General features: G+C 39.9%; 1 protein-coding gene across 1 annotated transcript; it reads right to left on the bottom strand.

Moving 5' to 3' along the window:
• Positions 1-653: 653 nt before the first annotated feature.
• Positions 654-7,434, bottom strand: Ndufb4 (NADH:ubiquinone oxidoreductase subunit B4). Its single transcript, XM_003469228.5, has 3 exons — positions 7,210-7,434; positions 2,403-2,549; positions 654-950 (listed from the first exon to the last, which is right to left on the bottom strand). Exons 1-3 carry the CDS (start codon positions 7,387-7,389, stop codon positions 888-890), a joined length of 390 nt encoding a protein of 129 aa, XP_003469276.1. The 5' UTR covers positions 7,390-7,434; the 3' UTR covers positions 654-887.
• Between the last annotated feature and the right edge of the window lie 3,898 nt (positions 7,435-11,332).

Raw genomic sequence — 11,332 nt, 5'->3', positions numbered from 1 at the left:
CCTAAGGTAGCTCTACTATCTCTATGCTATAGATGAGGAAATGGAGGTTTGAGATTCCAAACTGCTAAACCTGAGCGAGGCTTGACTTCTAGACCTGTCTCCAAAGCCATGCCTTTACTCAGCATGACCTCCACCATTCATCTTCTCAACCTACGGAGGCCTTCAACTCAGCCGACTCCACAGACCTTGCCTTTTCATGCTGTTTCACCCTGATGATTTATGAACTTCAGAGCCTAGACCAAATACCATCTTCTAAAATTTCCTTATCAGCTTTCCGTGTTTTCCCGATCTTGTATTTTCTGTACTGCAGTTACTGTTCCGCTGCTGTGGTATGGTGTAGGTATCACTTTCTGGATACGTACTAAGCACTCAAGAAACTGCTGAGCATAGCTGCCAGCCCGTACTCTCACTTGCAGCATTAAGTCTCACTGACTGTCATAAGCTCAGCACACAGCACACACCTTACTCATAGTTGATGCTGTGTGATACAAAGCAACTCGTTTCTTCATTAAATTGCAAGCTCTTAGGAAACAGACTCGTCAATGAATGTTGGCCATCTTTTGATGGCAGTGATTCCTAGCACAAGCTGCTTCTGTTGTTGAGGTGTTAATAAGTTTCAACACTGAATCAAAGTAAACATTAAGACAAACTAGTTAATGATTAATAGATTTATTACTTTTGTTTTGGTTTTCTGTTTTGAAACAGAGTCTCACTACATAATTCAGCCTGGCCTTGAAGTCACTAGTAGTCCAGGCTGGCCTCAAATTCATAGTGATCCTCCTTGTCTCAGCCTCCCCAGTGCTAGGATTACAGGTGTGCACCACCACGCCCAATCTTTAGTACAAGATTTATTTAAGCAAGAAAACACTTGTCACAATTCATCAGATTTAATAGGTGACATGAAATGGTTGTTCCAATTTTCCTTCCTGATTAAGTTTTTCCTTCTTATCCTGTAAAGACAGAAAAACAACAGATGAAAAACAATGTCTTGTAGCATAACCATAGTACAGGTCTAAAAATCAAAATAAACCACTCCAAACTTAATGGTAATGGCACCATGTAAAGCCCAGGGAGTAGAAGTAGTAATCTAAACGACAACAAGAAAATGCTCCTACTCAAAACTACCTACATTCTAGTAATTAGAAATTACCCACTAAAAAGCATACATTGAAAGCAAAATGCAAACGGCTTCTGGGAAAATGTGGTCAATTTTATCATATAATGAAAGACACAAACTCCTGACAGGAGTAGACTGGCCATCTGAAAACCAACACGGATGGAGTGCTCCAATTCAGATGGCAACAGCAGGCTGTGGCTGTGGCCAGGGCTCCAGGGCAGAAGTGGAGTGGCCTAGTGCAGACATATGCCTTCTTTGCTGTAACCATCCGAGGTCTCGGACACAGGTGAGTCCCAGTCTAGCTGCTGTTGCTTCTTTGTCGTTTATCAATACATCTTGTTACGAATTCACAACGTAACCAAAATTCATGAAAAATAATTTACGTATTTTGCTAATTTGTGAGCCAATAAACATCACATTTCAAAACAAATGAACAAAAACTAGAAATTTCTTCTTCTTTTCTTTTTGGTACCAGGGATTGAACTCATGACCTTGCACTTGCCAGGCAGGCACTTATACAGTTGAGGTAAATCCCTGGTCCCTAAAAATTCCTTTAATCCTAAAGGTTAATCACAATAGAACAGTTTAGTTTCTATGTATCTTCTAATGAGAAAAAAGTAACTTAATCACTGTCTAATTTCCTTATATTATTTTTTAAAATCCACCAGGAAAACGCATGAGCTAAAGTTCATTTTAGAAATTTAAACTGACCATTTTGTTACTTTAAATTGTGGACCGGACATTAAATTAAATCTGAAAGATCCAGAGACTAATATGATTTTTAACAAAGTATATTTCTATATGAGTTAAAATAACAAAGCGATGAAACTGAACTACTTCATTAAAAACACTTTTTTAACTCTACCTAGAAAGGAATAAGATAAAAGAGAGAAAGGAAGACCCGGGTTTGATGGCACATGATTGCACCATAATCCCAACACTGAGAAGGCTGAGAGAAGTGGATCCCAAGATGAAGATTAGGCTGGACTACAGAGTAAGACCCTTCTCAGACACAGAGAAAAGGGGCAAGGGGAGAGAGGAGGAGGGAGACAGAGAGCCTGGAGAACGGGGAAACATTAAGAACTTGAGAGACTGAGTCTGTAGCCAGACCACCCTCAATATGTCCAGGGTCGTCTGAAAGACAGGCTGACCCCGAAGGCAGAGTCCAGGGCTAAGGTGGGCAGGGAGCCTGAGAGCAATTATCAAAGTAAAAAGCTGCATCTGGGACCTACCAGAAAACCTATCACTTCAACACTAAGATTAAACATTTGGTCTTAATACTTACCCTATTCGTTTTCAAAACATAATACCAGAAGAAAAGGGGCCCCAGTCCACATACAATTCCTATCAGTGAGTTTTTGGGAGTGGGCCTGAAATTGGGGTAGATATTAGCTGATCTTGCGTACGTCCAACGAATCAAAGCAGGATCTTCCTAAAATTAATGAAAACAGTCAAGTTAAGAAGGGCCATTTTCAGAAACAAATTTATCAGAATTTTTGTGAAGGACCAGAGAATATAGAAGTGTTTTTATGCACAACAGTTAAAGGAACTCTCTGCGTATTTCTAAATATATGTTCAGGGAAGATTTTTCATTTTTAGTATTAATAAATCCTTCAGCATTTAAAATTTCTCATTCTTCAGCTTTCTATTTAAGAATTCTAAGCTTTCTGAAACTATCAGAGAAGACTTTTCCTTCTTTATCTATTCCTCTCTAGATTGTTTTTACTCTCTTCCTACTCTCTTAAAGTGTGACCATCAGAAAGTGCACAGTAGTCTCGGAGGTTAGATTTGAGAGATGATTATGTACTTGTATATGTATTTGTAAGCCTTGTATTTTGTTTCCAAAGCCTTTTCCCTGTTTGCTTATTTGTTTGAGACAAGGTCACACTATGCAGTTCAAGCGACCTTGAATTTACTATGATTCTCCTAGGTCAGACTCCTGAGTGCTGGGATTATAGACATGCGCCACGATGCCCAGCCCTCCCCAGCTTTTTATTTAATTTTTTGGTACTGGCAACTGAACTCAGGGTTTTCCACTGAGCTACATTCTCAGTCCTTATTGTACTTTGAAGCGGGGTCTTCTAATGCTGTTAAACTGCCCACGCTGGGCTCAAACTTGTGATCCTCCTTCCTCAGCCTCTGGGATTACAGGAATGCACCAAAACACAGCTTCTAGGACCCTTTCTAATGCTATCCCAACACTGGTCTTTCCAGACAAGGAATAAGCCACAGGAAGATAAAAACAAAAGTAGACCAAAACTCTGGACTGTAAGGTTTTCTATTATTGGTATTTGTTTTTGTTAGTGGGGATGGATTCCCTGGCTGTAGGTCTGCTAGACACTAAGTCGCTGAGCCACATCCCTAACTCTGAAGTATAAGTTTCTTAAGCTGACTTGGCTGATATTTTAAAAGAAAAACCAGTACATTTCACACTACTTAAAATTTTGTAGAAGCTGGTTATGGTGGCACACATCTTAATCTCCACACTCTGGAAAACTGAAGCAGGAAGACAACAAATTCAAATCCAGTTCAAGCAACTCAATGAGACCTAAAAAATTACAAAAGGACTGGAAATGTTGCTTAGTGTAAAGGCCCTGGATTCAATTCCTCGTCCTGCAAAAACAAATGGAAAAAAGTTTTAAAAGGTAAAAGCTATTAAAGAAAACCCACCTGTCTTGGTGTTCATCTACTCTAAAAACATAATTAAATTTAATTAGTGAAACCCCCAAATGATTTTACAAAATTAGTCTCTTCAATTAACTTACCTATAGATAAAAATACACAAGTAAAATCAGCTTGACTTTAATATGTAACACAAACATTTAAGGTCCTAATTAACACCAAGAAGTAGAAGTAAATTAACTGGTAGAACTAAATTAACTTAGCTGGGTCTTTCATAGTCACGTTTCAAACCAAACCAAATTACAGTACTCTGCCCTGAGATAATCCACTGGGAAGGACCAAAACCTTGTGGTGGACATGCTCCCTGTCCTTTCTGGCAGGTTGAAATTCCTCAATCAGCTGTGACATTCACCACTAGACTCAAAAGTCTAAAACTACTTTTGCTACTCTGTAAAATATCACATGAACATTAAAATGAAAACAAATACAACAACGTTCTGCAGGATCCTTTTTCACATAGTGCAAACAAAAACAGTAAAGCAGGCAACCACAAAGAGCTGGTTCAAGTAGTATTTGAACTCAGTACCTATTTAACAGGATTAAATATATTTATTCTGCTCCTAATGTATTTGAATGACTACCCAGTTACGTTACTGACTTTTCAGTCTTCCAGTCAGTTCTATGCCGTAATACCTGCCAGATCTGCCTTCCAGAAACACGATTTCATTTTATAAAAATACCAATAGCTTCATGACCATGGTTTGTTCATTAAGTGCAGTACTGTTACTAACAAAGATTAAGACACATTCCAAAAGACCCATCACAGCAAACAATGTTCCTTCTAGACTACTCAACATCTAACAGGCTATCAGTGGCATCAAACATGGTGAATCCTTGAAACTACTGAATACTAAGTGAATAAATCCTTATTCACTTGACCTTCTGGCCCCACAACACACCTGCTGGAGTTTTTCCTACCTCTCTGGCCATTCTCTGATCTCTTCTGCTCTTTTCCTCCAGTCTCCTCAATCTCTTAATACTGGACTTCAGACCTTGCTGGTCTCTCCTATTTACTCCACTAACAGTATCATCCAGCCAGTGACTTTATCTATAGATCGATGACTCCCAAAATTTAATATCTAGCCCTAGAGTTCTACTCTGAACTCCAAACAGTATCTGACCACTGTTCAGCACTGACAGATTGCCTTCACAGCCATCTCAAATGTCATTTATCCCAAATTGATTTCCCAATATTCCATTTAACTGCCTTCCATGTTCCTCTCACATACTTCTTTACATTACTAAAAGAAAACTTTATTTTTCTAATTGCTTAGGTCAAAAATCCTGGTTTTCTGCTGGTCATGGTGGCACACACCAGCAACCCAAGCACTCAGGAGCTGAGGCGGGAGGATCACAAATTCAAGTCCATCCTGGGCAAACCTGTGAGACCATCTCTCTTTTTTTAAAATTTTTTTTATCGGTACCAGGGATTCATGAGGCGCTTATGCTGCTGAGCTAAATCCCCAGCCCCAGAGACCATATCTCAAAATTGAAAAAAAAAAAAAAATTTTTAAAGGGGGCTGAGATTAAAACTCAATATGAAGGTCTTGGATTCAATACTAGTAGTTTAAAAAAAATGGAGTCACAGTTGACTTTTTTCCTCAAACGCCACATTCAATCTGCAACCCAGCTGGCTCTATTTTTAATACTTACTCAGAACTGACCACTTCTCTCCAATTCCTGTGCTATCAACCAAGAGATTCCATTATTCTAAAAGCCTCCTACTAACTCATTTCTCTTCCCTTGTCCTGGCTCCCTCACCTAAGCAACTAAAGATCTTGTTAAAATCCAAACTGTATGAAACTGCAATGCCCAGTGAGGCCCTGTGTGATCTAGTCCCCCTAACTCTCCTGACTTCTTTTCCCATTCTGCCGCCAGCTGTAACTACAATGGTCTCCAGTATTTCACTGCTGCCAAGGGCCCTCACACTGCCTCTCTTCTCTAGCTAGCTGTTGTGTCACCCTCCCTTCTACAAACACACTCCCAATTCTCTCTCTCCTACTTTTTCTTATCATTATGTAATACTTGAATGACCAATTATTTACTATTGAATCAATCACTCCTAAAGACTAGGCAAGGGGATTTACATGTATGGATTAATAAATGATCATGTCACAAATTTAATTAATGGAACTTAAGTATTCTTCTGTTTTACAGATGAGGAAACTGAAACTTCCCTTGGGTCACTGTGTTGAGAAATGAATCTGGGGTTTACAGCTCAGATCTGACTGAGGCCTTATGCCCACCTCACCCTCATTATATTATCCAGCACATCAAACTTGACCGTGTGAAATTGTATAGAATAGACGGGTCAAGTAAAAAAGCTTTTCTCTGGACAGCTAAGTAGGTAACAGCATATACTGTGGGCTCCAGACCAGAGTTCAAATTCAGTTCCACGACTTGTTGTTAGTGGGTTTTTGTATAGGCTGTATCCTGCCCACATTGTATTCTCATCTAGAAAATGTGATAGTAGGACTTTATTAAGAATTGTAGCATTTGAATAAATATATTCTCAAAGAGTTTAGCAAGTGTCAGCTACACTGTAACTCTCCTTTAGTCCTCACAATTCCCAAAATTTCCTAGAGAACACTAAGGAACTGTTGGTTAGTTTTTTTTTAAAAACATGTGATTTGAGATACTTTGCTGTTGCAGAGAAAACTATCAAAAAGCACACTTGTTAAACAACAATCTGGACATTTATTGTGTTGGGAAATTGCATATACTATCTCACTTAATCTCACGATTCTATGAAGAATGTACATCATTCCCATGAACCACTTAACTACGATTTAGAAGGGTTAGGTAAGTTGTTCAAGTTCATAGTTTGCTGGTACACTCCCTTTTGGTCTCCTTCCAAGTCCAAAGTTGCAGCCAGCTGCAAGGTCTTTTAAAAACATAGGAGGAAGCATCATCTCTTTGTTCCCATCAGGACAGAATAGTATCTCCAGGAGTTGTGAATCGACAAGTATAAGAAGGTTTTTAAAATTATGATTATTCTGAGGCGTAGACGGGTCTGAATACGCCGGGTACAAACCAGAACTCTGCTAGTCCACTCACATGTCTTATTTAATCAACAGACTCGTAAAAGTACTGCATTGTGCCCATTTTTTAGACAGGAAACCGGAGGCCAAGTAGAGGTAGACAGCTTTCTCAAGACCGGCCAGGAAGTGTTCCAGGGAGGGCTCAAACCCGGAAAGACCTGAGTCCAGAGCCCACCCTCAACTGGCAGCTCTCTGAACAAGGTCAAAGGGCTAAAGACGTGACCTGGGCTGCAGGCCGCGGAGTGGGCCCGCGACTACGGTCCGGACTGGAAACTCCAGCCCCGCGCATCCCCCTGTGCAATCTGTGCTGCTCAGCCTGGAGGGACCGCAGACCGCCCTCGCGTCCCGCCCGGCCGGCCCCCCACTCACGATGAGCCCTCGGCGGTTGGGGTCGTTGTACTGAAGCAGATACTCTCGTTTAAGTCGGGCTCTTATGGCCAAGCGCTCAGCTTGCGCCCTCCGGGTTTCCGGAGACGTATCGTATTCGGCTGGGTCGAGGGTTGGGGGAAGAGTGGCCAGAGGCGCCGGCTTATACTTTGGGAACGCCATCTTGACTCACCCCCCTCCCCACCGCCCAGCTCACAACTGCGCCTGCGCGACTCCAGGAGCGCCCTCCCTCCCCCCCACCCCACCTGCCCGCCGGCGTTTGACCTTCAGTCTTAAGAAGTGCGCCTGCGCCTTGTCAGGAGGTCAGCTGTCGGGGGTGGAGTCTAAAGAAGGGCCCGGTTTCCATAACCTTCGTTTTGCAGGCGCTTGACTAGTGATCTGCGCAAGCGTAGTATGCTCTCCCCGCCTCCTCCCGACTTCCGCACATGCTTATCTGGGGCGTTTCTTAGCACAGGTTATCTATTTCTTAAGGTTGAGCTGTGTTACGCTGACCAAGACCGGCACTGGTGTTCAGAGCCTCGTTTTTGGTGTGGGTCAGTCCAAACGATGTGGCCATGGACAAGTTATTTAATGTTTCTGCGTTTCCTTTTCCTTGGCCTAGAGGTAATGACCTGTTCTCTACTCGTAGCAAATTTGTGACGATTGAGTAGACTAATGGACAGATGCCAAAGCATCTTGCAATTCCTACACTCTTACACACAAAAAAGAGTAAGCTTTTCTGTGTCTTCATTGAGTCCATACAACGTAAATGTAAGCTTATTTTCCATAAGTATGAAATAATGCTTAATAAGAATGTTATTAAAAGTGTTACCTGACTTAATAGTTCAGAAGAAAAGTGACATCAAACAAAGCTTATGAAGAAAAAATGTTACTTAAAACGCGAAAAAGTTTCCTAAAGTCCCTAGCATGCTTCAGATGCTAAAAATGAAAAACATGCTACAGATATGAAAACAAAGAGATATTGTGTTTACTGTAAAAGGTGATGAGAGAAATGAAGATAACAAATTCGTGACTGGGCATGGTGGCACACACCTTGCAAACTGAAGTGCAGTCTTGGCATTTTAGGGGATTAGCGAGAGCCAGTCTGTAAATAAAGCTGGACTTGCTGCTCAAGGCAAAAGCCTCGGATTCAATCCCTAGTACAAGAAATAGAAAAAGAAGGAGAAAGGAAAAAAGACAAAAGAGAAGGAAGTTGAAAGGCGAGAGAGCAAAGGAAAGAGGAAAAAAGAAATGTAACTTTGTTCAACCCTACTGTCACTTCACTATCACCAAGGGGAAAAGCAACACATCAGGGTCTTGGGGGAAAATGTAAACTATTTCTATAACTCGGGCAAGCAAAGCTGAATTGAGAACTTCCTTGGCTGAAACCTAGGGACATGTAGGTATGTGGAGAAATAATTGCTAGACAGAGAAAGGACTTAAAAAGTGTTGGCACTTAAAGTGATGGGGAGAAGAATGACTGTCAAGTTTATTCAAAATTTTAATATTGTTTTAAAATATTAATCACCCACTGAATGATGCATATGGCATAGTAGTCAGGGTTAATCTAGGTTTAGTGGGGGAAATACAAAAGAAATGGAGGCTGAAGGATTTGTCTTACAGGATCTGACAGGCAGACTTGAAAAAACAGGCTGTGCAGAATAATATTTGCAAAGTAGTTTACTGTCCAAATGAAAACAGAGTAAAATGAAGTCATAAGAATACACACTGAGGAAATGCAAAAGAAAAATGAGAAAATCACTTACACTAATTTTAATGGAATATTAAAAATGGTTGTTTTGCTTCTAAGGAAATAAAACAACATTAAAAGCAAGAGCAAGATGTAAAATTCTGAAGACTACATAGATAAAATTGAAACCCCTTTCCAACACAGGAAGAGGATAATGTAAAAAGAACAAAGAAATACAGTGCAGAAAAACCAGCTGACATGGTTAAAAAATTCTAGGGGATTGAGGGAGTGGTAGAGTGCTGGTTTAAGTAGCAGATAAAAGGCCAGCCTGGTTCTGAGTTTTTATGAATTGAAATGTTTAGTAATCCCTATACTTAGCAGGTGTAGTGTCACATGCCTGTAATACCAGCATTCAGGAGGCTGAAGCAGGAGGATCACTATGAGTTCAAGAGGCTAGTCTGGGCTTCAAAGTGAGTTCAAGGCCAACCTGAACTGCATAGTGAAGCCCTATGTCAAAAAAGTAATCCCATTGTTTTGATTATGGTAATCATTTAGGGTGACTCTCAAAACTATGGAGCTCTTAAAACTCTTGCCTTCTGATCTGCTCTTGGAGATTCACAATTGTTATGGTAGGGGGATTCTTGAAATACCGCAAGTTTGGGAAAAAAAGAAATTGGCATACTCTTTGTTTTCCCAATACAGTTATTACCAGAAAAGATCATTTTACTCCTTTAATCTATTTGAATTTATTGAAAAATTAAGACCTATATTCTACATGCAAGAGAAAGATTTCATTAGAACTTTGCCTTGAAAAAATCAGCCAAAATTATGAAATTAGTCTTACACCTAATGCATTTTAGATCAGAATTCCAACTATGTGCTAATCCTAATATCTTAATTAATTTGAGGGAACATTATATATATATATATATATAATATTTTGAGTTGGAAGGTTTTACAGGACTATATACTTTTCTCCAGTCCTCTTAATCTTTTGAAATCAAATTATTTCCTTTTGAAGTTAATGATGTCAGCATCATTCTTACTGCTTTTCTCTTTCACATTGTTACCTGATCCACTTCTGTGAGATCTTCTTTATCAGTGACTTTTATGTGGAGCTAAGCAGTTTACCAACATCACTATTTTTTAAACCAACATCACTTGTGTCAGTTTTATGAAATTCCACATCACTTCCAAGGTTTGCAATAGATTGCTGTTGTGTTTGAGGGCTGGATGTTTCCAAATGACTGACCAAGGCTTTGATGAAGATAGGTAAAGGCAGAAGGGCTAACAGATCGGGGAGCCTCTTCACAAACTGTTCCTTTATCATCAAATAGTTCGTATTTTGAAGACTTTCATCTTTCTTTTTTTTGGAGGGGAGGGTCTCACTATGCAGTTCAGGCTGGCCTTCAGCTCACTTTGTAGCCCAGGCTGGTCTGGAACTCGCAATGATCCTCTTGCCTTAGCCTCCCGAGTGCTGGGATTACAGGCGTGAGCTACCACGCCCGGCTAAGACTTTTGTCTTTCTAAGAAATACCCTAATAGAATTTGTCAAAATTTATTAGGGCATAGATCATAAGGACAGTGTAAATGTACTTGTGTTTGGCCAGGCTAGAGGATAAGTCGGTGAAGAGGAAGAATCATACTTGCAGTTGTGCTGAGTGGTCATACTTCGTGAATGAGGCAGTTTCAGGAAGCAGAAAATCAACATGGAGGTCCAGAAACTGATAACAACAGTGACTCAGGGAAAAAACTAAATTATCTTTCTTTTCCCTCTATTGCAAACAATTTTACAAAATCACTGCCATTTGAAGAGGTGGACAAAGTTATATGCAGCCAAAATATATAGGAAAAAACATAGATGAATATCAAGAGGTTAATAAAGCAAATATTTTATTACTTCTCTAGAGTCTATATTTTTAAAAATCTATGATTTATTCTGATTTTCCTCATTCATACCTGATTATGCTTGCAATTTTTTATTTTTCCCTCTGCTAAGGAATCAAACCTATGGCTGCAGATATACTATGCATATTTTACCACTGAGTTACAACCCCAGTTCTTTTTCTATAAAGAACTCTTTTCTCTTCCCCCCGTCCTATCCTCAAATTATATCAGTTTCAAGGTCCTTCAAACCTGGATGTATCTGCTTTTCAATCATATTAAGCTTGCACAGAGGAGACACATTGTGCTATGTGAATTGTTTTAATTAGCAAGAAGCTGCAGAAACAAGAGTAGCAAGGAAAACCATCTCTCCAATTGCATAACCACCTTGGGACCTTGCCTTCCAAAATAAGATAAAAAGCAATAGCCAGAGATATTCTAGAGCTCTGATGGGTTACTTGACGTACTTATACACTCAAGTAACCCATTTTACCTATTTATAAAGATCTGTTTTGCTCCAGAAGAGGGTATTACAGAATTTTTGTGACACTA

Source organism: Cavia porcellus, unplaced genomic scaffold (genome assembly GCF_034190915.1).
Source record: "Cavia porcellus strain 051 isolate PalLab524CR breed Dunkin Hartley unplaced genomic scaffold, mCavPor4.1 scaffold_15, whole genome shotgun sequence".
In the NCBI taxonomy this organism is placed as follows: domain Eukaryota; kingdom Metazoa; phylum Chordata; class Mammalia; order Rodentia; family Caviidae; genus Cavia; species Cavia porcellus.
The sequence above is the reverse complement of the archived record's forward strand: the minus strand, read 5'-3'. Positions and strand labels throughout refer to the sequence as shown.

Bases quoted from the DNA above. Each gene is read 5' to 3' on its own strand.
- Ndufb4 (XM_003469228.5), bottom strand. From the start codon at position 7,389: ATGGCGTTCCCAAAGTATAAGCCGGCGCCTCTGGCCACTCTTCCCCCA. The intron at 2,550-7,209 runs GTGAGTGGGGGG...CATTAATTTTAG, and splicing joins CCAACCGCCGAGGGCTCATC to GAAGATCCTGCTTTGATTCG. The intron at 951-2,402 runs GTAAGTATTAAG...CTGTCTTTACAG, and splicing joins ATGTTTTGAAAACGAATAGG to GATAAGAAGGAAAAACTTAA.